The sequence below is a fragment of the Chaetodon auriga genome, chromosome 5 (genome assembly GCF_051107435.1).
Source record: "Chaetodon auriga isolate fChaAug3 chromosome 5, fChaAug3.hap1, whole genome shotgun sequence".
In the NCBI taxonomy this organism is placed as follows: Eukaryota; Metazoa; Chordata; class Actinopteri; order Chaetodontiformes; family Chaetodontidae; genus Chaetodon; species Chaetodon auriga.
Window position 1 is genome coordinate 18,062,987 of NC_135078.1, and position 27,320 is coordinate 18,090,306.

At 46.5% G+C, this 27,320-nt stretch overlaps 1 protein-coding gene across 1 annotated transcript in view; it reads right to left on the minus strand.

Moving 5' to 3' along the window:
- Positions 1 to 287: 287 nt before the first annotated feature.
- The window catches only part of LOC143320526 (zinc finger SWIM domain-containing protein 6-like), a 42,291-nt gene continuing 15,258 nt past the window's right edge, over positions 288 to 27,320 (minus strand). The window contains exons 2-14 of the mRNA XM_076730252.1: positions 18,091 to 18,447; positions 16,457 to 16,605; positions 14,074 to 14,224; positions 12,331 to 12,510; positions 11,287 to 11,457; positions 11,002 to 11,148; positions 10,536 to 10,682; positions 9,402 to 9,662; positions 8,251 to 8,386; positions 3,045 to 3,202; positions 2,744 to 2,907; positions 1,420 to 1,501; positions 288 to 1,311 (exon numbers count right to left, since the gene is read on the minus strand). Of these exons, the coding sequence (XP_076586367.1) occupies positions 446 to 1,311; positions 1,420 to 1,501; positions 2,744 to 2,907; positions 3,045 to 3,202; positions 8,251 to 8,386; positions 9,402 to 9,662; positions 10,536 to 10,682; positions 11,002 to 11,148; positions 11,287 to 11,457; positions 12,331 to 12,510; positions 14,074 to 14,224; positions 16,457 to 16,605; positions 18,091 to 18,447 (2,969 nt within the window). The 3' untranslated portion in view covers positions 288 to 445. The remainder of the gene's footprint in view (positions 1,312 to 1,419; positions 1,502 to 2,743; positions 2,908 to 3,044; positions 3,203 to 8,250; positions 8,387 to 9,401; positions 9,663 to 10,535; positions 10,683 to 11,001; positions 11,149 to 11,286; positions 11,458 to 12,330; positions 12,511 to 14,073; positions 14,225 to 16,456; positions 16,606 to 18,090; positions 18,448 to 27,320) is intronic.

Sequence of the window (27,320 nt, forward strand, 5' to 3'; positions counted from 1 at the left end):
TATACACTGAAAAAAGGGAAAAAAAAGAGATGCTTTAAATCATAAAAATAAAGGAACAAAAATTTTAAAAAAGCCATTTCACTTTTCATTTTCCTCTCGCACACATGTAGAGAAATACACACAACATTCACAACATGACAAATTTCCTCTCTTCTGAAAAATAAAAACACTTCTGTACACATAGTAGTAATAATATTATTAATAATAATAATAATAATAGTAATAATGTTTATAACAATAACAACAGCAAGAACAATAATACCGCGTGTGGCTCTGTTGATTTTTTTGTCATCTTTTCCGTTCTCTTTTTGCTTCATTCTACAAGTCACATCCCTCTTTTTACTTGTCTATTTTATAAGTCCAAAAGAAGTTCAAAAGGCAGACTCAAGTTAATAGAAAAGTACTAGAGTGGGAGGGGAGCTTTTGGCGACCCCCAGCCTCACCCTCAGCCAAACCTCTCCCTCACCAGCATCATGAGTTTCTTTTTGCCCTTGTAGATCTGTTTCAGGTTGTCTATGAACTGGGTGAACTGAATGTGTCCGTCGTGAGCCATCATGAAAGTCTCCCGGGCCTTCCCCAGGAACTCGATGAACTCGCTGTAGTGGCGCGGGCTGATGTGTGTGAGCCGCGAGTGCGTGGTGTTGATGTAGGCCCCGATGGTTGCGTCCAGCAGCTGCCTGAGCGGCGCCTTGTCCAGGGACATCAGCTTGCCAGAGTTCCTGCGACTGTGCAGCGCCGACACCATGCCCGGCGTGGTCAGCGTGCACCTCCGCAAAATGTCCGAGAGCACGGTGGCACACTTCACGCTCTTCACCACCAGGGGAATGACGGCGGCGAGCTCGTTTTTCCCCAGCGAGTGGCTGAGCGCGCAGGCCCACAGCACGTCGTTGATGGCCGGGTGCGTGTCCTGGTTGTAACTAAGGTTCAGATGAGCCATGGCTAACGTCGCCAGCTTATACGCCCTCATTGGATAACCACGGTGTTCCATGTAGCGCGCTATAGTGAACAGCTGTGTGTAGCTCATCCCTGTCGCCGCCGCGTCCAGTACAATCTGGTAGGCTGTCTCGAAGGCAATGTGGTCCTTTTCACAGAGTGTAAGAGCAGAGAGGGCGCAGTTCTGGGGGTCCTTCATGGCGCACTGCAGGGCGAGGGTGCGGGCGGATGAAGCCAGGTTCTCCTGCTGGTGGCAGTCCAGGTGGAGGCGAACGATAGTGCTGTTGGACATGACAGTGGTGGCCACGATACTCGTGGCTTCTGTGGGGGTGAAGAGGGTGAACCAGCTCTGCATGATGCTGTCCAGGGCGTACACACCTGGAGGGCACAAACAGGACACAATGACAAGGAAGTTGGAAGATGAGGCGATAAGTTCAAGTACACCTGGGAACAATCATACAGAAACAAGCAGCCGGGCTCACTTACCCACTTCAGTGGCACATGTGACTAACCAGCGCACCATCTCTCTCCTCCTCCAGTTTAACGTGGACAGAGTTATTCTCATCACCTGAGGATGAGATGGAAAAGAAAACGAGGGGGGTGGCAGGTGAGTTGTAGAGGAAATCCTTTAAACAGCATTTTTAAACATCTCCAGCATTCCCATTGAAGAATATTTTAAATATTTTTGTTACCTACTTAAATTGTCCCTTCAGTATAGTTGAAGAACCGTGAGGGCAAAGATTGTATTACGCTTTATCAATCATTAAACTCATTTTTCCGTCATCAAAGACACTCAAACCTTCTCTCTGTTTCACTTCACATTTGTATTTTGTAGCTAGCTGCGGGACACAGCTGCTGTGAGGATGACTCACCCTCAAGCAAACCTTCAAAGTGAACGCTTAAATAATGGAACGTATGGGGACATTGCAAGAAATGTGGTCTGTCCAAGACCAGCTCGGTTTACTACAGCGGCGCAGGCCTGTTTGACAAAATGTCAGGGACTTAAGAATGAAACTTTTTCTTTACAATTTTCAATTACAACCTATATATAATAAAGAATGTATGCAGCTTCCTTGCATATATCTGATAATCATTCTTTTTTGTGAGTTCCTGAGGCAAAATAAACTAGTTTCGAAGAAGACAATTTCAGAGAGCTAAAGGATGCCCAGAGCTGCATCTGTAAAGGTACTGGAGAGCTCATGGGAGTCATGAGGTCTGGCGATTGCTCTGCATGGCCGCATAATGGCCGTGGAATATGGAGCCATTTCACACGAACGAGTGCGCCCTGTAGTGCAAATACTGTTCCCACATTCCACGACAATGATGCCACCAAAACTTTCCGAAAAAATAATTTGATGAACACCAGAATAAATTCCTCCCAGATCTCAACAAAACTCAGCCATTATGGCATTTACAGCAGATTTCATCCTCGTGAGCTGGAGGCTTTTTTCCTGCAGAAAAACGACCGGGTACCTCGCTACAGAAAGATAAGAATTAGCAGGATAAATTTCAAGAAGTCACAGGAGTTTTACAGCCGTTTCAAAGAGACAGCGTGGCCTTATAGGGGCTTGATATGAGTAGAATGTCACCATCACACAAACTGAGTGCAAAACCAAACCTTTTAAACAAAGACATGTTACGGAAATTCATTTGGTTTTGGTTCCTCAGTTGTCTCCAGACGAAAACGCTGCTTCTGCTGGCCTGATTTACACGCACATAAAAATTTACAGCCTGACAGCCCTCTAAAAACGGGACCGATAAATATACAGTGGTGCCCATTCTGACAAACGATGTGGGCGTGCTGGCGTACCTGCAGTCCCAGCTCCAGAGAGACTTTGAGAAGTGTGATGTCAGGCAGGCTGTCCATCAGAGTGGCGATCTTGAACGCATCTTGTGCCAGTTTGAAGATGTGAGACGAGGAGTGAATGTTTTTCTGGATGGACTCCAGGACTGTCTCCAGCCTCCGACTGTCACCTAGAAGGGGTTCGAACACAGGGAGGCTTTAGGATGACTGCTGCACTCATCTTATATACTATATGTACGTCGCCTCAAATTAGCAGCATTGGCCTTTAGGTGTGTGCAACGTGTGTGTTTTGTGAATATATCTGTACCTTTGGCAGCAGTGAGCATGGTGGAGGCCAGCTCACACTGCTGAGACTCTATGTGGCTCAGGGTGAACCAGCGCGGGTAGCGGTTGGGCACCACGGACACGATGTGGTGGGGTCGTGACAGGTCACCGGACGAGGCCGTCGACTCCAATACCGGCAACCTGACGGAGAAACGGACACAGAAAATGAGACCCGAGCGCCGCTTTTCTGCTGCCTAATTAAATTCACTTCAATCCAATACATAATCCAAAATTTGATCATGTTTTACAGTACTTCAAATAATGAACTATTTTACATGTAGATTAACCAGAAAGAGAATAACGTTGGGATGAGGGAGACGGAGAAATGGAGGGAATGATAATCAAAGAGGCTACGAATCATCAAAATCACAGTGAAATCACTTCTGTCTTCATACAGTAACAAGCAGACAGACAGAAATACTGTACAGACAGAAAAAGTCTTCATTATGATGGTCTGAAAGTGACTTCAAAATGAAAATGACTTTAGTGATCACAGGGGGATTACAGTTAGCCTATCCCTGCAATTTACTTCCAACCTTGTATTTAATCACCTAGAAACCAAGGTATAATTAGTATTTTCTTCACTCTAATTGGTCATAATGAAGTCAGAGCTGTGCAGCACCTGCTAGCGGATGAAGGAGCTCCACCAGCTTCTCTCTCTCATTATAATAATACTGACAGGGCCAAGTCTTCTCCAGAACCACGAGCACCACCACCATTACCACTGTGGCCGGCTCATCTCCTATTCTGCTTCACTTCTCTTCCCTCCGCTCCCACCTCAGTTTCAAAGGTCTTCTTTCCTTCAGAAGACAGCACAACCTGGCCTTCTCTCAGCCAATCACAAAGCTAATTGAGTCCACGGGGAAATTAAGGAATTCACCTTCCAGCCCTGTAAGGCTGGACACACATCAAACAAATACCGACACACATGAATGAAAAGAGCCAGCACACGCACGCGCGCACACGCTCAGACAGACGCACACACACCTGCCCTTTTGAAAACACATCAAAGCGGCCCGGTAAAAGCAATGTGATGCTAAATGCCAGTTTCAATTTCAGAGCAAAGTCCATGTGATACTGTTGCCACCTGAGTGAAGGCATGTACAAAAAAAAACAGCCTCTTCGTCACCATGGTTTTTTTTTTTTTTTTTTTTTTTGCCCAAGAGGGCACAAGCGAGCCTCGTCCCTCGGAGAGAGGAGGTGACAAAAACCCAGCCGAGATGCGTGCGAGTGTGAACACTGACACTTGGTGTAAAACGGAGAAGTTTGGAAGCCTCAGCAGCAGCCGCGTTCACTCCACACACATCTAAAGAGCTGCTAAAAGCTCCCACCACACTGGGGCCTTCTGGAAGATTCCTGGGGTGTAGCAAAGCACAAAAAAAAAAGAGAGCCCTGGGTAAAGATGGAGGCCTCATCAACATTCCTGTCTTTGTTTGGTTTTCACCAGAGACCCAGAGGCCTCCATTGGATAGGAGCTTGAGAGGCCTGGCCTGCTGAAAAATAACCTCCTCAAAATGTTGGGAGGAAAATCCATACTGGGCTATTGTTCCATGGGAAGCAAACAAAAAAAAATAAATGATGAAAAAAATCCTAATGGAGCGCTCTGAAGCATCCAAGCACAGCACACTCCCTGCTACGGGAGCGTTCTCGTGGAGCACCTGCAAAGCGCTGCACGCCGGCCATAAACGCGATCATCTCTATGCGGTAGCGTGATGCGAACTCTCAACTCAATGTCAAGTGCGCTTAAAACATCAAATTAAACTCATATTTCTTTACGGCGCCGCCACGGCTGGATAGAAACACGTGTTAGCAAAAGGTATATAAAACACCAACAGAGTGAGCTGGAAGAGGCAATCAATCCCTGCGTGCGGCGGCGAGGGGGCAGCTTTGGTGTCAAACGGGTCCTGTGGCACTGTAGCACCCTGTCACATCTGAGGGACGCCGCCATGCGTCTCGCTACAGAAACATTCAAGGGCGAACGGCGCGCAGGGAGTCTGCGAGGGACCACGGAGGACAGACGTCTCGTAATGAGTGGACACAGTAGTCGCGACAACTTGTGGCTGCAGTTTTGGTGCGTTGGGAGGATTATTTATGGAACAGTAACTACAGCTTACACACTTAACACACTACGATCCACATATGTGAAGAACAAGAAGGAGACGAACAAAGATGTTGATAAAAAGCAGTCCAGCAAGGTTTTACCTAAATCCTGAGGCCCGGTGGGTTTCTGGTCAGCGTCACCATCACTACTGACCTCTCTACCTCATGCTCCGTTCCCCCTCTGACTGTAAACACCCTTCACTTTCATAATCCATCAAACACTCCTCTATCAACCAAGTGTCACATCCGCTGGAAGACCTCCACTCTATACACAAACTCACATTCGGCTTAATGCTTGACAGGGGGGGATCAAGTCATACATGACCCAAAACGTACACAGTTTAGTTCGCTCCTCTTAAGTGCCTTGAAATGACGTCTGCTTTGGGTGAAGCTTTGTTTTCCGCACAGCAAGTAAATCATCAAAATGTCTTCACTGTCAGGTGAAAGTCTCCAAATTATCAACTTCTCAGTAATCGAGGAAAATTGCTTTATTATCGGCTTGACCTCTGTGTTATGAGCACCGAGATTAGCAGGATTTTCTCCAACTCAGAGGGGCTTGAAAGCTGTAGCTACACTTCAGATGAGGGTTCTATACAAAGTGTAAGATCAGTTGCAATTAGCTTCACCTCGACCAGCGACAACACTACAAAGCTGCTTACCTGTTATGCATCAGGAATAGTCATCCAATAATATATCAATCTTTGGGACCATCATGCGTACTTACTTTTGATACTCTAAGTGCATTTTCTCACCAAAACATATCTGCCTTTACTGTGTGTGGCAGAGCTACTTTTACTTGGGTAAATTGTTGGAATATTTCCTCCGTTACTACAACTTTGGATACCCTGCGTGTTAATTTGAAGTCTGCATTTTTCATACAAACATTTGCATGATGAAAATGATGAAAATATTCAAACATAATTTCTGTGCACAGTTTTGTTTAAAGAGTATCTGTAAGCGTCTGAGTGCATCCTCTGACCACAGTTATACACAGCCCTATATATTCAGATTATGGATTATGCAGAGGATCAAAGGTTGTGGATTATGGCGAGGATCTAGATTCATTAGCATTGGAAGACTGGTATCTCATATGGAAATCTCATATGATAACAGGCGGCTGGGATTTGTCTCTTTGGCTTCCAAAGAGTTGCGATAAGGACAGTCTCTGGAGAGGCAGCGAGCCTCTTCTGTGGCTGCAGTCACATTCTGGGCAGCCTGTGAACCAGTAGGCAGCTCCACTGTTTTTGTGTTGGCCGCTCACACCAAGCCACCGCACAGCATATGCTGCTCTCACACGCTTTAATTAACCTCACGCGCAGTGCATAAACACACACATACACACACTTTAAAACACGCTGCTACATCTAGCGGATATGCATTTGCGTATGGAGACAGTCTGACTTCTCTCGCACTGGGAAAAAAAAAGACGGTTCAAGAGCAACTCTGTGAAGGAGAAGACAAATAGAGAAAGCAAGGGGAAAGCAAAAAAGTGTGTGCGTGTGTGTGTGTGTGTGTGTGTGTGTGTGTGTGTGTGTGTGTGTGTGTGTGTGTGTGTGTGTGTGTGTGTGTAGTCTAGCGAGAGAGAGATAGACTTTCTCTCTCTCGCTGTATCAATGATAGTGTTATAATGGGTCCATTAAAATAGCCCTGGTTCCTTTACCTCCTCCTCTATATTTAACTGTCCGCCGTCCCGTGGGAGCAGGGAGGTATATGCTATCATATTACACTACGCTACATTACACACATTCATTATGTGCTGAGTAGACACCCCTGGCTCCCAGGAGCACCCATAAGTGGCCATATTATTCTAAATCGCCGGTTTCACACCACAGGAGTGAGGATGGAGGAGGTGAGGGGAGGAAACGGGGAAGGTGACGGGAAGTAGTGAGGGAGGGAGGGAGGGAGGGAGGGAGGGGAGTGGCTGACTCAGGGAAAACAGGTCTTGGACGTGGGTTTAGAGGCAAGGAGGGGACACTCAGCTGCTGGAGGCGCAACCTTGAAACCACACAGCCCCTCAATGAGAAAGCCAACCGTGTTGTTTTGGTTCCGTAAGCACGTTATTTCAATTCCTGACGCCTCCTAACTGGTTGACTGCAGGAAAGTGTGAATGATGTGTTTGTTGTCCTTTTGTTCTTGGTTTGTCCGACTGCGACACATAATGGTGCAAGCCAGGAAAAACTCACTTCTCATTCATTCAGTTTGCCAGTTTTTTGCGATGGACTCTAAGAAGCCGAGCTTTGTAGAAACACAACAAACATCATCTCCACGCTGCCCTCTCCCTGTTGGCCCCGCGTGTGTGTGTGTGTGTGTGTGTGTGTGTCTCCTCCTCATTACAGCCACACTAATTACACTCTCATTAATGTAATTAATATTCACTGATCCAGCTCCCACTAGTCACAACATCAAAACACAGCAGCGCAGACTGATTAACACACATACACATGTACACATTGTCCACAGATGAATACACACAGGAGCTTAATATAGAGAGATCACATGGAAAACACACAGTCAGACCCAGGACAGACCCCCAAATGCTCTACATTTAAACCAGCCTCGTATCTCTGAAATCCTCCAATAATAACCATGATTCAGACTTTAAAAGCGCCAGTGTGCACGTAAAGGAGAGATGGTGACATGTTATCATGTAATGTTTAGGTTAGGTAGATCAGCTGGAGGCAGGTTTCAGGGTTGGATTCTGGACAAATCAGGCTCACCGCAGTGAGCCTGACTGAGATCTGCAAATGTGCTAAAAAAGCGATGCAGAGTCTGCTTTCAGTCGGATGATTACAGTAAGTCTGGACAAGTCTACAATAAGGTTTTAGTCTCCGCTTCACAAAAACAGACATATTTTGCGAGTGGCCACCCTCCATTTAAGAGTTTTCCATTGTAATGTTTTAAAAGGCTCCATTAGCCCAAACTCAGGAGGATTTTCTGAAATCCAAGGATCTGCATTTAATTCTACAAATGAAAATCAATAAAATTTGATTCACGAGGTTTTGACATGATTACAGCAACACACACGCACACACACACACACACACACACAAGCACATACACACACACAGAGACAGTGTAGAGAGACCTACCGCATGGCTCTCAGTGCAATTTTGTACGCGAGTTCAGCGTCGTGAGGTAGGAGAGAGGTAAAGAGATAGCGGGCGAAGGTGTGCATGGGAACACTCTCTCTGTGGACGATCTCTCCAAGGCCGGAGTACGGACCGGCTGCGCAAAAAACACAGAAAACAACACACACAAAAAAGGCGGTTTGTAGTGATGGAACAAAGAGGTGGAGGAAATTCATAAAACACAAATCTGTCTCGTCGGGTCAATAAATGTTATGGTGTGGCAATGAAATTTATGGTATAGAGAGTATAAATAGACAAAAAAAAAAACAAGTGAATTTCTATTGTGCTGAATATTGAGTTGAGCTTTTCCTGCGGCAAACACTGAGGAATGACTTATCTGGACCATCCCTCCCACCCAGGAAGAGGCAGAGCCACGCGGCATTAAAACAAACTGTGACGTCAAAGAGCCATATGGTCGTGTGTGCAGACTTGGCCTCGCGCTCTCTCCCATCCCAACCCCCATCTCTTCCTGCACTTCCCCTCGTCTCTGGTGGGTTATTTTAAACCCCAACAGGCTCCTAAGCCACAGACCACATCACACAGTGGCGCGGCAGCAGCCTCCAGGGGCCGCAGCGGCCTCGGAGCCTGGTGCTCTATTAGTAACGGAGCCAGAGGTGGGTGGTCGCGCCGGGGGCCGAGGCAGGGCTGGGGTTTGGGTGGAGACTGGAGTGGAGTTTGACTGGGCAGGGCCCTTCAGGATGTGCCGCCCCCCCGCCCCCCCCTTCCTCCTCCTCCTGCCTTTCCCATAACCAAACCTCATTCTGCTCCAGCTCCAGTCCTGTAAATGTACACTCTGTTGTGCGTGCGTGCATGTGTGTGCTGACACAATACCCCTGGTGTTACTGTGTAAAGAGCTCATTTTGGTCTGGCCCAGGGCAGCTCGGCCTCTATTTGCACCACAAAATGAAAGGATAATAAATAGTGAGACAGAGTCCAATGTGTTTTTTCCTGTTTTAACAAAAATGTGTAGGTTCTCGGTGCGTGGGAGCGAGAGAAAAGAAAGAGAGGTGGTATGTCTATACATGTGAGTGTCTGCATGTGTGGAGACTGCTGGGAGACGGAGTGAAATAAAGGGACACAAAGGGTGAAATATTATCTGTTAGCGCCCTCACCCTCTAGCAGAAAGACGGCCTGTTTGCGGAAGATTTTGACCAGAGAGTCATCCAGTTCCACTTCCTGCAGCTTGGCCAATAGCTGCTCTTCGTTGCGACACACCTTCTCTTGAGCGTACAGCCCGTCGGGCATCACCCGCTGCTGGCCTAAGCCGATCAGGGCCGTCTCCACTGCCAGCGCCACGTACGATTCACCGTCTCCTAGCAATCGCTGCACAGGCATTCGCTGGAGTTCTGCTCGGCTTACGACACTGGAGCAATCTGCGAGGAAGAGAGGGGAGCGAAAATAGAGAGTAAGACGAGAAGGAAGGGGGCTGAAACAAAGGAACTGAGTTGGCATAAAGTGGTGCTCAATGTCTGTGTTATTCTCTGAGGTTTTTGGACACTGGATGAGCCTGTCTCCTATGGAAAACCACTGTGTCAGTCACACAGTAGAAGCCTGAACCCAACGACCATCCAAAATAAAGATCAACGCCTCAGGAGCATTCCTCTGTTCGCTCCTCCACCTCAGAGGAGAGGGCTATTTCTGTGAGCAGAGGAGGCAATGAGGGACAGAGCGATCGAGCAGCGTAGGAGAGGAGAATTGAAAAAACATGAGAGAAGGCATGATAAGACAAGACAAAGAGACTGAAGGTCAATCTGAACTAAAACTATGCTTTTGAACATCTGCAATCGAATGGAAGTCAAGAAGGGAGAAATATGTCTTATTCTGCAGCTACAAAGACTAAAAATGACTCTGGATGTGAGTAGAAATCATGTATTTTGCCGTCCTGTGTAAAAATCAATCCCTGGGAATGATCTACAGCTGAAAATGTTCGTTTTATAAACATAAATGCAAAAATGTTTGTGTACTTTCATGATTGCAGCCCTGTTCACTTTGCATAATGCTGTACTTTTTTATACTGTCCCGTAAGTGGTACTTATGTTACCAATGTATACAGTGTGTTATTATACAGCATATGCACATACATATCATATGCAAAGTATGTGGTACTAAGAAAGCGTACACAAAATAAACAGTATGGTCTTTTGGGAGTTGTGTTGGCTCAGGATTTATTGTTTCGCACGCTGCTATAGAAGCAGAGCTATATTTAAGTACATATCTGTTTGATTCGGGATGCCAGTCAGCAGCACCTGAGAGGTCTAAGCAGGTGTTGGAGCCCTCCTCTCCCACTCGTCCTGACTCTGTCAGGGTGCTGAACAGGGTACCGATGGGATCCAGGGGGTGTCCCACCCAGCCCTCCATGTTGGTTATGGAGGTGTGGCCTTTATGGAGCAACTCTGAGACAAGACAGAGCAGAAAAAGACACAGTTAATCCAAAGAATGTACTTTTAAACAAACGTTTTTAACTGAAAATCCACCTGCAAAAACTAATATGAAACGACCCGCATTCATTAAAACACGTTTCACGGCTGGAGGAGTTTGGGAAAATGTTCTCCTTCTTTCTTCTGTCCACGCTTTTCTTTCCTGTTAACGTTATAAGGCATTGATGTATGGGATGGATGGAGGATGGTGGTGTTTGTATGTATAATTTGTGAGAATGATCGGTGCTCATTTGTATTCTGACAGTAGACCTTGAGCTATAAAAACCAGCTTCACCTTTCTTGTGTCGGCGGAAGTGCTCCAGTTGCCTCTGCTGTTGCCGTCGTAGCGTGTTCACCACAGCGATGGCCAGCCGCAGGGCTTCTCTTGGGTAGCCGTGTGAACGCAGGGCGTCCACCCTGGCACAGGCCGTTGGGACATGTTCTGAGAAAAAATAAAACAAATATTCTCCCACTGGCTGCTGTGCGCTCTCAGTCCGACTTAGTGTGTATAAATAACTAACCTGACACATGCGCTCGCACACTCACACATACACCTACATACACACACACACACACTCACCGTGCCACAAGGGCCAGCCGCGTGAGTCAAAGAGGGAGCCCTCCTGGTTGTCATGGTAACAGTAGTTGGCATAGAGGTCACTGGCGATAATGTGCTGGAGGTGTCGGTCCTGCCAGTGCAGGTCGCAGGCCTCGATGGCCCGTGTGAACACAGTCCTGTGGGGGCGCATCTCTGCAGAAGGAAGAGGCGGAGAAGTGAGGAGGAGGCGTGAGGGGACTTAAAACGGCCTCATGCGGTGAGAAGACGGCAGGCGAGGCCAACGCACCCGGTCACTGGGTTGCCTTTCTGTCTTAAAAGCCCTTGCATTTTAATATCTATTAATAACATGGTAATTTCTTGGGACATTAGCATAATTACTCTAAACAAACATAACCATCACCTACACCACTTACAAGATTGGCAGCCTGTACCAGCTTCTACTCAAAAATCTGCTGGGGTGTTTTCAGGGAGAGAGACACTGTTTTCGGCTCAACTGCACAGGAAAAAAAAAAAAAAAAAAAAAAAAAAAAAAAAAAAATCGCTTCCAACAGGTTGATTGTTTTTTGTTGTTTCTTTTGGATCAGGTTTAGTGAAGCAACAGAAAAACAAACACGCAGAATGAGCAGGGTTTGTGAAGCTTCTCGGGGGTACGATTCAAGCACTTCTCAAGCACTTTCAAGGCGTCGTTTGACTGCGTGTTTTGATCACGATTATTTAATGCTCCCTAATTTCAACGCCAGGATGCAACAAACAGAGATGAAGACAGAATTGGTTCATTTCAAATATGATTTTTGTACATGAGTAATTGTGCAGATGAAACAGATCCTGTTGAAAAGTGTATTCAAACATAACGTCTAAAATGAAGCATCTTCCAAACTTTCCAGACTGCATGAACCCTGAACGATGCTTCGGATGAACGTTATGTTCCACGTGCGTCAGACTTCACTCCTGTTGTTTACAAACACCACATGTACCGTAGAGCCTCCCACCTCCACAACCGACACGCTAGAAAGTAAATATGTTTTATGGAAATTGACAGACACACAAAACTTGTCAATCTCTGACCTTGGTTGCCATGGGCACCCTGAGGCAGTGAGTGGGTGAGGTTGGGCAGCTCGTTGCCGTGGTTACCGTCCTCCCAGGGGCAGACGTCCACGCTGTTCCATCTGCGCAGCTGGCGCAGCCATGATGACTTCTGCTCCGGTTTGCAGTGGGGGTTCAGTACGATGCACATCCACAGGGCACCTGGACACACACACACACACACACACACACACACACACACACACACTTCAGTCAGGTGCCTCGTTTCCTGATGTGTGCAAGTGATGCAAGCGATGAGTCATACAATGCAGGTATACAGTGAGGTTTAAAAAAATCCTAAATACAGTCATCATCCAAGACTGAGAGCTGGAGGCAGTTCTCAAAGATGTGCAGCATTCATAACATTGTTTCTTCTCTTTTAGTGCACATTTTGTATGCCGCCGCCATCTTGCACTGGAATACAAAAGTCTGTGAAAACAGAAAACTTAACTAGTCCCGAGGCAGTGCTGACTGCACACACATCATTTTGGAGTAAATTGGAACAAACAGAATATGAAAAGTGGCTACGTCTCTGGGGATGCGAGCACATTCAGGGATTTTACTCTCAAGACTGCTGGAGATATGTAGACTCTACAGTGGGTGTGTGTGATTGCACCGTGCGCATGCATGTGTGCAAAGGCGGAGAGAGTTTGAGAGGAAGGACGAAGACAAGGACAGAGACAGAACATGAAGAAAGAAAAAGAATACAAAAGGTGCAGAACAGAAGGAGAGCAGAAAAAAGGGAAATGAAATGGGAGCGGAGATGATTTGGACGAGGAGACATCGGTGAGGACAAGTGAATGAGGCACGGCTTTGTGTCTGGAGGAGAGGAGTAGCTGCGGCTCAAAGAGGAGAAAGACAAAAGAGGGGGAGAGAGAGGAGAGAGAGCGGCGCCGAGAGGCAGCATTCACCACACATCAGGGGGAGTGATAAGGACTTGGGAAGAAGGGTTTGAAGTGTGGACTTCAAAGAGACCATGCACACACTTCCAAAAATACGTGGGATTGAAACAGATGAGATCACTGCGCTGTCCTCACAAAGTGCAGAACAAGACCAAAGGGAGAAAACGAACATCATCATCAACAGCGGCAGCGGCGGCAGCAACATCAACCGAGACATTAGAGGAAAACAACAAAGACAGGAGACAACACGACTGCTGTCCTGGTGACGGGCTGGTTGGTTTTGTGGTTTGTGAGGAAGTGTTTTGCTGTAGGTACAGTACATCTGTCAAGAGAACTACACACTCTATCAAACCAGATGCCTGCATGGCGAGCAGCTCTCTGTCACATCAACTAAACATATAATGCGAAGTGTTTGAAAACAGTACGGAGGTCGTAATATTTGGGGTTTTGATGAGGCGCGATGTGCTGCATTAAATGGCTTGTAATTCACAAAGACACTCACGCTGAGCTGCCAAACTTACATTTACAGTGAGAGGGAGAGACTGTGCTGTCAGCCGTGAGTGTGTGTCTGGGAGTGTGTGTCTGTGTGGGCTGTCTTAGACACAAAGGACAAATAAACATGCAGGGGAGAAAATATGCGTGCATGTGCCTGTGTGTCAACGTCTGGGCTCCATCGACCACCTTGCTAAATCTGTCCGTGCCTGTGCATACTGGGTGTGAGATATCTGTGTGTGTGTGTGTGTGCGCGTCTGTAGGACAGTCAGCGCCTCTGTGTGTGTGTGTGTGTGTGTGTGTGTGTGTGTGGTGTGTTTTTCCCCCTCACCTAGCTCGTCCCAGAGCTGTCTGTACTTGTCGGTCATGGTGGTGCCCTGCTGTCTCCACAGCGCCAGCCGAGGGTCGGCCATGAACTGCTCTGTGATCAGTGTTAACATCCTCGCTCCGTTGGAGTCACGCATCTTCAGCATCTCCCTCACCTGCAGGAGGAGAGAGGAGGAGACAGGGAGGACGGTTACGCACACGCCCGCACACGCGTGTGGTTTATACAAACAGATTTATCGAGGACGGGCGCAACACAAAGCACGCGCCGAACACTTCTCCCAACCTACAGACAAGACACACAGACACGCTTCTGCACGGCCTCATCACGCTGTGCACCTCTTTGGATTGGTTGCAGATGTTTATGGTTATTTATTAATGCAGTCGATTAAACATACGCTATACGGCACCAGAAAGAGTCAGTTATAGATTCAATTCTGACTGTTTTCTGGCTTTTAGACGAGCCAGCGAGTCCAGAGTTTTAACTTCTGTTCGAACGTCAGGGATAGTAGTTATCAGTATTTCCGTGGAGTTTATTCTAAGGTGACTGCATGCTGTATCTTTTCCTCTGCATTGTGTGTGATCCGTTGATGTGGGTGAAGAGCTGCTGCGTACAAGTCTTCAGAAATAAATCCTGGTTGTGTGCAAACACGGTTCTATACGCACCTCAGACGGCACTTTCTAACAGTTTTTGACTAGCGTGCTTTAAAAAGGGCAGGCCTGCATTAACTCTTGCTGGGGTTTTATGTGGACTGTGGACAGATCACAGAGTTTCCAGACTGGGCGGTGTCCGACGTCTAATTTCCATGGTCAAATCAAGTTTGCCTGTAAATGGTACAAACTGTCAAAACTGAGAGCGTGTAACTGAAACTATTAATGTTTGCTCAAATCGGTGCTGTCCTTGCTTGCTCTCAAATGTTGTTGTAAGTACTTAATACACCTGCCCTTGCTTTTTCTTTTTTTTTTTTTCCCCAAATCGTGACTTGGAATTTGAAGTGCCATTCAAACCAATGTTAAGCCTTATGAATAGTTTTGTAGCTTCACTTAGGAAATATTCTTCAAAACTGGAGGTCACGAAGAAAATCCATTTACCGACATGCACCACAGAGAGCCGCCGTGTTCTTTAAGGCTTAATATTTTCATTATTGTCTCATTCTGTTTCAAATAGAAATCCACGCATTTGTCAACGTTTTGTTGTAGATATTGAAAAAAAAAGAGAAAATCTGATAAAAAAAAAAATCAACACAAAGAATACAAAACTCTGTGTGAAGAACTGCTTTCACAAAAGACCGTTTATAATACAACCATTCAGAGGTTTAAACTTTTCTTTTATTCATCTCAGGCGCATAACCACCAGCAACGAGTTTTCTTCTTCTTTTGTCTTCACTTTCTGAGCAAGTCTCATCTCAAGAGGGACTCGTTTTAAGTAAACTACGGTGGTCAGCATCTTCCACCAGCGGGAAACACAGCCGCTCTTGGGTGGGTGGGGATATAAAATCCAGGTAAACATTGCTTTAAAATGACCTGCTCCTCTTAAAAACTCTGCGTTTCTCTGTGAAAAGCAGTGAAAACAGCGATTCTTAACCGCGCTACACACACACATCGGCAAAAAAACCTCGAAGATTCGCGGACGTGTGCACACAAAAGCACACAGAGTACGAGTGCGTTTTGTGATTTGAGGGCAGCTCGGTGTACATACGAATGCCTACGTGACTCTCCACGCCATTGTGTGAGTGGACAAGCGCATATATGGCTGTCAGTGGGCGTGTGTGCTGAAAAGGATATAACAGGCATCAAAGCGCATGAAGCCGAGAGACATTCTGAAAGCCGGGCAGGGTGGATGATAATGGCCTTGGCTTGCAGTCTTTACATAGCACACAACACATTAATGCTGGCCTGGCTGTGCCACTGTAATACCAGGCAACAGAGAGAGCCGCACACCTCTCATGTAATCGTTTAATTGCGGGTACAGAGTAGCATATAGTGCAAGCTTTTCCTCTTTCTACACCTCTTCCTCTCTCGTTACATTTCCTTTTTGCAATTAGCTCTGGCTCAGAGGCGGCGTGCCTTTTAATGTATGTGCCGATATATGTAAGTTGTTTTGTCTGGGATTACTTTGAACAGAGACGGCCTCTTCTCAGGAGGGAATAGAAAATAATGCAAGTGCACTACAGAGAGGGAGAGAATGTTTATTAACAGGATGCGGGGGGGGGGGATCAGGGTGAGACTGCACATGTTGGAGATAGACAAGAGCGCCTAAAGGAAAACAGATAAACCTACACAGGCAGCATGAAGTATGTGCTTGTGGCCGTGGCGGCTGGCGCTGGCATGCGCTGTATGTGTGTTGCTATGTTCTGTATGTGGCTGAATGAATGCTGCTGCCTCCTAACCTTGCTGAAGAGCAGGTTGAGTTGCTTGCCCGAGCCGTGGTATCCTCCCTGGGACAGGAAGAGCTTGACTTGCTCCTGAACCTGCTCCTCGTCCAGATGCCAGCAGTTCTCATCGTCCACGCTGGCTCCGGCCGTGGGGTCCGGGGCCCCTACACACACACACACACACACACACAGATACATACAGATGTTATATGTGCATTAGGCTACTGTTTTTCCGTTCATTCCTCATCTCTTGTCATGTCTTCTGCGTCTTATTGTTACCGACCACAATTTAAACCTTAATAAAAAAGACCAACCATGCAGCCTGAATGGGTGAAGAAGGAGAATTCCTTAACTAAAATTCTTCCATTAGTCAATCAACAGAAAATGAACTTGCAACTATTTTGATAACCGTTTAACTGCTTGAAGCAAACGCTCTCTGATTCCAGCCCCTCAGTCATTCTCCTCATGCTCGTTTTCTTTGTCGTATGGGATCGTGAACTGATTAGCTTTAGGTTTTAGACTGTTTGTCGGACAAAGCTACTCTCAAGTCTGCGTCTGAGAGTGATATCAGTGTTTTTGAGCCTTTAATAAACAGTTTTCAGCACACTGACAAAGCAAATGGGAACAATTTTAGAGACAAACAGTAAGACTTTAAAAAAAAGTCATTTTATCCGAACACTTTAAAAACAGGCTGCAGTTCGATATCAATAACGTTAATGTGACATCGTAGTCTACCTTCTTCCATTGATGCTATCCTCACTGATTTTGCACAAAGTGAAACCAAACAAATGTTTGGCAACAATGCAACACACTGACTTTTTAATCCCAGAGCATGAGGGCAGCACAGCGTGTCCTGTTTTTTTAATTCCTCCATACAGGTGAGGAAAAAAACACGTGAAAAAGTGTGAAAATCAAAACATGCACCTGAAAAGTGACACACACACAGATGAACTGACTGGGAGTAATTCCGTTAGATGCTTCAATCCAAATGATGCGTTTTAGTTTGATAGAATTATTGATGGAAGGGCCACAAATCAGTAACCTGACAAAAACACAGACACTCTTCATCACAGCTCTTTTGTGATGAAGATCGCTCTCTTTGGTTCTCTATTTATTTCTGTCCTCCGTTCCCAGAGGTTCCAATCACCACTGTTCTTTCCATCTCTCTCTTCATCAAAATTTTTGTTTGTTTCCTGTGTGCCTCTATTTCGGACTTCCTTTCTGCCCTCTTCATCACTACTTCAGAGTTACAAACCGGTTTGACAACGACACGCACTCTTCTTCACTGCTGTCTCCTCTCTGTGTTGTTTGCCCTTCAGTTCCTCCCTCTTTTATTGAGGTAAGCAGCAAGTACAGTATTGATAACAAGAGATATGCACCTTTCTTTATCTCCCCGCTAGCCTCTTCGTCTCTGTCTCAGTATCCTTCTCGCTCTCTCTCAGAGGTAAATAACGGGTCTATAGTGTTGATTAGAGGCACACAGTCTCTCCTTTACTGCCTGGATCTCACTAATGAGTAACATTGATCCTGCCACGCTTTGCCTTCATCAGGCAGTCAATACATGCACGCATGTAGAGGCAGGAACACACAACTGTGCACACACACCTGTGGTCTCACACACACGCACACACACACACACGTTCCCTCACCGTGGACCTGGTTGATCTCCGAGTTCTGCGAGAGAATCTCGTCGGCCAGTTTCTGCGCGGTAGGCAACACTTCGGTGTGGTGGACTGAAATCAGATACTGGACGAACTTCTGCAGCTGGTCTCTGCTCATCTGGAACAGGGTTTCTGAGATGGGCAGGTGCAGTTTGACCTGCTCGGGCTTCCGTACTCTGTAAAGCGACAGCGCCACTACATGGGCGCAGTAGAAGATGTCTTTGTTGCCGCAGGTGCATGTTACCGCCGTGATCTTGCAGCGGTCGAAGCTGACGCTGACGCTGCAGACGAGCTCTGGGGATGAGGGCGTGGCGGGGTCCGTCACTGTGCCGCTGAGGTGGAAACCTGGAGGAGTGACACAGAAAAGAGAGTTATTTTTTTAAGAAAAATCTTTTCAAAGAGTTTTAAGATGTATGTTGAGCTGCAAGCTGAAAGGATTAGTCAGAAAATCATTTTACAAGAACTTTGATGATCCATTTGGGTGATTTAGAAAGTAAAAATGCCAAAAATGTCATTAGTTCAGCTTCTCAAATGTGAACATTTGCTGCTTCTCTTTGCCTTACATGCTAGTTAACTGAATATCTCTCGGTTTGTCTGGACGTCGCCCTGGCCTCTGAACTCGTGATGGCCTCTTTCTGTTATTTTCTGACATTTTACAGAACAAATGACTAATTGATTTACCAAGAAAATAATCTGCAGACTAAATGATAATAAAAACGATTGGTTGCAGCTTGGCATTACTGAATTCATTCGTTTTACTCATTTAGTATTAAACTAATACAGCTATTTTTACTTAATTAGTTTCATCCCCAGAAACTCTGATTACTAAGATCTGAGGTTTAACCAACTATCATTAAGCAAGACCCAGATAAAATCAGTCTATCATGTCCATACAGAGCCAGCAACAGGACGACTTACTGAAGGTGCCCTTTAGTAAATGACATTATTGAGTAAATCTCTTTATGAAAGAATGCACTCAAGATAGAGCTGAACAATTATATGAAACAGACTCAGATGGTCACCTGCCTGTGCCCCCATGCTCTCTTATCATGACAGCATGATCGGGACCAGCTGCTATGAGTGAGAGGGGAAAGAGCCGGACAGAAATCTAGATGCAGGGACTCAGATCGGAGATCCGCTGCAAGAGGAACCGAGATAGAGATGAGGAAGTGAGCAGTGAGCGCGGCTGTTACAGTATGAATTATACAGCCTCTTGTTCGAATATAATGTTTGATCTTATCCTGACTGCGCTATCCGGAGGCGCGGCTAGTCATTATGCAAGGATGAATATGAATGAGCAGGGCGGGGTCCCCGGCAGTAGCCTAAAACACACACTGATGAGCATATGAAAGAGACACACATGTCCGCACACACTGAGCCGCAGCGTGAGATCATGCATTTATTAATAATGGGAGTGGTTAGGAGAGACAGAGAGAAGCTTATGAATGCATTTATGTGCTCAGGAGAGACCTCTGAAATGCATGCGGACCGGGCAAAGGCATACATCTCTTAAATATGTTTATCAAAGGGCTGAGCACTTTCATCGCTGTGATATCAAGCATGTATTAACGCAGATATCAAAGCCTTCTCTGGGCCTCCATGTTTGGTAGGAAGGGAGGGGCAGGGGTTGAATATTTCATAGGCTATAGAGGGGTGAGGGATACACAAGCAAGCTGAGCAGAGGTGGGGTCAAAGCAGCTCTCCGTCTTCCTTGATGGTTAATGGGTGCACTAGACATGCAGGTAAAGAAGAAGAAAAAGCAAGACGGAGGTAAACAGGGTCACAACCCTTGCCTATAGTGCTAGCTACGCCCCCAGGATGGATATAAAAATAAAATAAGCTGCTCATAGAGGCCTTTTATTTCTCCTCTGCAGCCTCCCTTCAGCTGTTTGTCAGGAAAACCAGTTAAATTGCTTCTGCGCGAGTCAGACTGAGGCCTAGTGCAAATATATACATCCCAGATTCAAAAAGCTCCATTAGCGAGGACGTAGCAAACCTGCTAAACTGCAAGAGCATCAAAACAGAAATAGCAAATGTTTTGTTATTGTATCGCAGAACTAAGAAGGGTTGGCTGCAAATGTCTAACAGCGCAGCAACTCCAGAACATTGCCATGGAGATATGCTTTTCCATCCTGAAAGCCAGCTGGCAGAGGAAGTACATGTTCGTTAACAATATCCACAGAAGAGGGGTGTGGATCGAATATGGCAGCCACTCGCATCTGCAGTGATCAAAGCCTATACGTCTACAGCTGTGAGAGAGAGGGAGAGACACACTGAGTCACCCTTAAACGAGACAAAAAGGTTTACACGGTGCAGCTGGTTGCAGAATGGAGAGCTAACTTATTTAGCTGAGTAACAACATACAAATGAGCAATGGCTTTTAATACTCGCTGATACATGTAGTGTGTGTAGTGGTGTGTGTGTGTGTGTGTGTGTGTGTGTGTGTGTGTGACACAAGCTTATGTTTCAAGAGTGGCCCCTGGTCCAGAGAGGGGAGAGAAAAAGAGAACATCAAAAACATGTGGGATTGAGAGAGCTCAAAGAAAAATCAACCTCTGATACACACACACACTCTCTATCACACACACACACACACACACACACACACACACACACACACACACCAGACTGTCGTTAAAGCAGCTGCACTTTCTTTTGCAAATGTTTTTCTCCCCCCCCCCCCCACAGGGAAAATTAACAGGGATACTTTTTTTATTATTTAAAACACATGGAGTATGAAAAACTAAAATAGTGATAAAAGACGTATCCTTGTTAGAAAAAAAAAAAAAAACTCTGCTGTGTTTCCCTCCGCTTTAATGGACGCTCTCACTCTCGCCTTCCAAGCCCTTTTCATGCGTCCCTCCCTCCATCCACATTCCCACAGCTCTTTCGCTCTCACTCTCTGACAGATGGGTAGGTAATGAGTTTCGCCTTTCCCCGTCCAATCGTCTGGGCACCAAAAACTGCCCCCCACGCCAAAAATGCCCTTTTAATTTAGCCAAGCACTGAGTACAGGGATATTACTGTTTAGGTACACACACACACACACACACACATAAGCACGCACACACACACACCTCCCATGACTCCTGGTTGGGTGGGTATGAAACCTTCAATGTCTCATGTGCTAGCTATTAAAGAGCCTGGTTTCCCCCTCACCGGGTCCATCCAGCTCCCCTCCCCGAGTGGTGCTCAGGGCTCTTTTCTGTGCATGTTCAAGAGGCCAGGGTTGGCTTTCAAAGTAACCATGGCGGCCATTTTTAGAACAAGGCCTCTGTGAGGTTGCCCTAGAAACCCCTTCTGACCGCCCTGGTGAAATCACACTTGGCCTGAAGAGCTGTGTAAGGCAGCGAGAACAGTGTGTGAAAGAGTGAGCGAGAATTAGTGTATGTATATATATGTTCAAATCCCACAAAGGCCTGCGGACCACCCACACTCTTTGGGGGACCCACATCAAAGCATTCCCCCAAATAGCCCTTTGCTCTATCTTTCTCTGCAGTTTTGAAGTTGTGTGACTGCCGATAAGCCAGCATGCGCTCTCTTGACCAGCTCGGACCACTTCTGTCTATTCAACAAGAGGCCCCCAGAAATGCCGGACTCCTGCTCTTATTTCAGCGAGGAAACTCACAGACCAAGACCTGCAACTCCTTCAACATACATCTGCTGTGACGGAAGAATACCGCCTTTATACGCTGCCTATAAAACAGGATTTAGCTTGCCACATGAAGGCAGGCAGCGGGTGTCGGGGCCGAGGCTCAAAGGTTTGCTTGCCTAAGCACAAAAGTGCTCAGTGTTCCAAAATCCCTGAAGTAAATTAGATTGAGCAACATACATATATTTCCACAATCAAATTAAGATTCCAAGTCAATGAAGAAAATTCAGGCCCAGCAGTGGGAAGGTCATTACGTTTATTGGCTGAATTGGTTCATGAGTGACTGTCACCTAAATCTAATATGGCACCACGCAGTTCAGACAGCACACGCTGTATTTGTGCGTGGGTTCGTGTGAGAGACAGATTCTGAAAACATGATCGATTCCAGCGCGAGAAATAAGATGAAACAAATGGGCTGGCGTGAAAGCGAGTCAACAAAAGCAAAGAGGGAGGAACAGGGAAAGCAAATAGATATTTAAGGCCCATTCGCCTGCGCTGATTCACTTTAGCTTTGCACATTAATCAAATTACCTCATGAGGTTCAGACAGAGAGCAGCACCTAAATCCGACTCTGCCCTGCTAGAGCCTTTCTGATCCAGAGGGGGGCCACCTGCAGTAGTTGGAGCTTTAACATGGGATCCTGCTCTGTGCAGACCAAAGATAGCCTGCTAAGGCCTGACTGAGAGAAGGCTACTGGACTGGAATCCAATCCGTTTGGTTGGATTGAACTGAGAGGCCCTGCTGAAAGGAGATCTGAACCACAACTGAAGAAAAGCGAGGCCTTCCAGCAGGTCGAGGAAGGGTCGAGAACTGGCAACCCCCACCTCTAACGCTACCTCCATCCCACCCACAGCTAAAAGAGCATTTCCTTCATTGCGGCTGCTTGAACTGGCCCAATTAATAAGGCTCTAAAGATAAATACAAGGCTTCTCAGCATCTTAGAGGGTAGGTCTGTGTGAGTAACAATGAGCACATGCGTGTGTGGTCCTATAAGGAAGCACCCATACGGGGACTATAAACAGAGATCAATGCTTCTCCAGGAGACCTTGCTCCAGGCGTGTGTGTGCATGTGTGTGTGTGTCCTAGGTGTGGGACGGGCTGGAATAACACAGCTGAGCTCCAGGAGCGGCCGTATTTATGCCTTAAACCCTCTGGTAGACCAAAAAGCCTTTTTCTCCCCGGGTCTGTTTTCAACACCCGCACATCCACACACACACACACACACACACACACACACACACACACACACAAACATACACATACTATCTCGCAGTCTGAAAGCTTATCCCGACAGACACAAACGAGCATAAATTAATGTTTTGAGATATTCTATGAATTTCAATGCTTTTACTTTCGCTTGAGATTCTGACAGCAAAATCTGCATGCTAATCATAGGGATGGGAGGGAAAGAAAATCTTTGTGTGCGCGTGTGAGCCAGCGTGCGTGTGTGTACATTGACGGCTGTGTGGGTGATTGGAGTTGTCATCAGCTGGCGGTTGAAATGACAGTCGACTACTGGGATGCTGCCACTTAGGTGCCATGCGGTACATCAGGAATGACTTGCAATTTTCTAACTATCACTTTCAAAATGGATTCTAATTTAGCTGGATTGGGCCTGTCAGAGCAGAGCTGGTGTTACCGCTCTGCTCGCTGATCCCAAAGGTTGGCGTTCAGAAGGCTGACCAGCACAGAAAGACAGCGATGAAGCCTCTGTTCAGGGACGTGATCGACGCAAGACAAAAAAGATAAAGTGGTGAGAAAATGAGCTCTGTTAGTAACAGATGGAGGACCTGGTTGCAATAAACCTGAAATTCAGGCGGAGAAAAACTGATCTTTTTTAAGAGAATTAGCTGCTGCAACATTCTGCTAAAGGAATAGTTTGACGTTTTGGGAAATTTGCTTTCACGTGCATGCTGAAAGTGAGACGAGAAGACTGATACCACTGCCATGGCTTTACAGTAAATATGAAGCTGGAGCTAGCTGCTGGTTAGCTTAGCTTAGCACAACGAGCGGGACCATGGGGAAACAGCTCTGACCAAAGGCAATAAAATCTGAAAACCAGCACCTAAAATACAAAGTGTAGAAACAGCAAGTTGTGGTTTATGTTCCAGACTATTTCTAGCCCAGGAGCAGCGACGTTGTGCTCTCCCTGCTGGCAGGTAGGTTTTGTTGCCTTTGGACAAACACAGGCTAGCTGTTTGCCGCGTTTCCTGTATTAATGCTAAGCTAAGCTAACCAACTACTTCATGTTTACTGTGCAAATAAAAGCTCTATCGATCTTCTCATCTAACTCTCGGTGAGAAAGCAAATAATCATATCTTCCAAAATGTCAAACTGTTCTTGTAACTGCAGATAAAAAACATTGCCACACACCTTTATGTCACAGCTCCCGACAACATTAAAACATGGATAGCAATAGGTGGACAGCTACTGCACGCTAAAAAAGGAAAACAAACATGGACTTTTAGATATGTTTTTGATTATATTTTGAACAAAACACGCTGTGTTTGTCATAGTTAACTATTAAACACTGTGTAAAATGACCATAGTCTGGTATTGGGTGAACTGCCCCTTTAGCCACAATTCAACAAATCTCTGTCACTGGAGAAGACAGTAGCCTGCTAATTCCGTCTCCTGGCTGTACATTAACTATACATTATCCCAATCCATGTGCAAGGTTCATTAGTGTGAATGAAATTACAGCTGGCTGGGAATGAATGTGTGTAATTAGCAGAGGTCTGTCCCAGTAGAGCAACGCAAGCTATAGACAGAGGTAATGGGATCCATTGAAAAGCCATTGTCTGCCACTTCAGGGTCTGAGTATCTTTCTAATGACAAACCTATACAGTCCAGACTTTATAGCGCTAGCGTCCTTGTCAAGGCAAGTCTGGGTTGGTCAAGAAGACTGCGCAGAGGACATTGTGAAAAGAATAAACAAAGAATATGAGGAAAGCTATGTTTGTTAGACTATAATTTGCATGCAGGAAGTGTGCCAAAATGACATTTTCTGCGCCTGTCACAACTGATTACAGGTGTGTTTCGCTTGCTTAATTTGAACTTTGCCCTATAAATCCTTTTGTGATTAATCTTTTTGATAAAAAAAGCTTTCAAAAATGTATCTTGACATCAAAGCTCAAAAACAACAAAGAGTAATAAAAAAAAAAAAAAAGTTGAAAACAGAGCAAAACGTAGCAAAAAGATTGGGTGAAGCTAGCACAGCACACAGAGCAGGAGCCACAACTATGGAAAGTAACATGGCTGAAAGTGAAGAGAATTCATTTGCATATGAAAATAGCTGGGCACTAACAGCACTGGACTGAAAACGACAGCATGACTGTGTGCGCACATGTACGAGTGTGTGTGCGTTTTTAGGTTCACTTGTTCATGCCAGGAAATAACCTTACACTCTTTACCCTTCCCATTTCGTTTGGAAAGTCACCCGACACACTCCACCACACACACACACACACACACACACACACACACACACACACACACACGCACGCAACCCCACCCTTTGACACACACTCATGATGCCTTCATGCATGCACGCATACTGGCTTCAGTGACTCCCTGCAGTCAACCTCCTTCTGCTCACAAACAGCCCCTCCTCTTTCCTTTTTCTCTCTCCAATAACTGACTCCTCCCCTGTTCCCCCCTCCCATCTCACACACACACACACACACACACACACCCACACACACACACACACACAGTCACACAGAATGTTGCCTAGCCCTAAGCTGACCCGTTGTGTGTACTGACGTCACACACTAGACAAGGGGAGGCATCATTCCAGACAGACACACACACGTGCACACCCACGCACGCACACACACACACACCACAACACACATGCATGCAAGCATACGCACACGCATACATACACACACACACACACACACACACACACACACACACACACACACACACACACACAGGCCCCAGCCGAGGGGGAAGCTGCATTCCAGCACAGGCACACAGACACACAAACACACATCACCACGCCTGGCGGTGGGAAGCATGGGGAGCGCTCAGCTGTAGCGGGGAGGTGGGGAAGAGGGCCAGGGGAGGCGAAGGGGGGAGTTTCAGAGGAGGGAGGAGGGAGTGATGGCTCTGAGCCAGTGTTCCTCTGAGCTCAGCACTTCCCCTTTCAGCTCCAGCCAGCCGCCAGTTTGCGTAACGCAGCCCATGCAGCCCTGCCGGCTCGTGCTTAACCCCTTCCTTCCTGGAGTCACTGAGGTCACACCCGCTGCTCTCTGTTCGGTGGCGCATGCCACATCCTGGCGTACACCCGCCCCTGCCCAACATCCCCCAACGGCCCCCCAACATCCCTCAACATCCCCCGGCTCAGGCTGTCCCATTATAGCACTGAGCACACTGGCCCACGACTCATACTTCCACATTATTACCTGACACAGATGGAAGCAGATAGACACACGTGTACAAAACACACACAAACACCACGGAGAAATGATACATTCACCAGGAAGTAGGTTAACCTTTTGCATGCCATATTCCTCCTTCTTCTTCTTTCATCTAAAATACAATGAACATAAATGGGTAGGTGCCTGTCTGAGAGTGACCTGGATTTATAGCTGCTTCTCTCTTTGAAGACAAAACAAACGCACCGCAGTACAAATACACAACCATTAATTAGCAATTACAAAGCAATTATCATTGCCACAGACAAATATGTAGCTCACACACTAACCAGCTTAACACAGATTTGTTTGTATCAGGAAGTTACACAGAGCAAGCACGTGGCAAGTATGGAATGTGCGCGCCGCATCCATTCAGCTGGATATCCATTGACCTTCCATGAGCTTATATAGGCCAAAGTGTCCACTCTACACACAGAGATATGAGGCCTCATACATCAGACGTGGCGCCTTCTCCCCTAAAACCCCAATGCAAAGTGTCATAGCTCACACTAACCGCAGCAGACACAGTCCACGGCGGAGGGATGGGCAGAGCAGGAGGGGGGAGTGAATGAGGGAGGAGGGGAGGTGCTCTCACATGTAATATCACTTGACACGCGTCATGCAGCATCTCTCAAACAGCCACTGAGCCCGTGTCAAATCCACGGCCCCGCCGAAGATGCCGCGCACGCGTATGCAGGGCGCACCTTGCGCAGACACACCGGCACAAATCCAAAACAAAGGCAACCCAAAGACAAATACCTCAGCCGCCTGGCGCCGTGATCGACGGGCTGCCGCAGAGAACGGGAATAACCGGGATGAAGACAAGTAAGGGAGAGAGGAGGGGGGGGTGTGGGGGCAAGAGAAAGGTTGACTGTGTCTCTGCTGAATCGTGGTGGTCGATTCTCTTGCCTGCGGGCTATTCCTGTAAATATTGACGTTGATGTTAGGACCACTCTCTTAAGGATAAGCTATAAAGTACGGGGGTTAGATTTACTCTGCAAACTGTAAGCATCTGAAAACACACGCTACGCTTCTCAGAGTGTGTTGAGGGGGAACGGTGAGAGACTTTCAGGGTGAAGAGCTGCAACCGCACGAGGGAACTGAGCTCTCTCGGTAGGTTTACAGCTCGCCCCTCTCCCTCT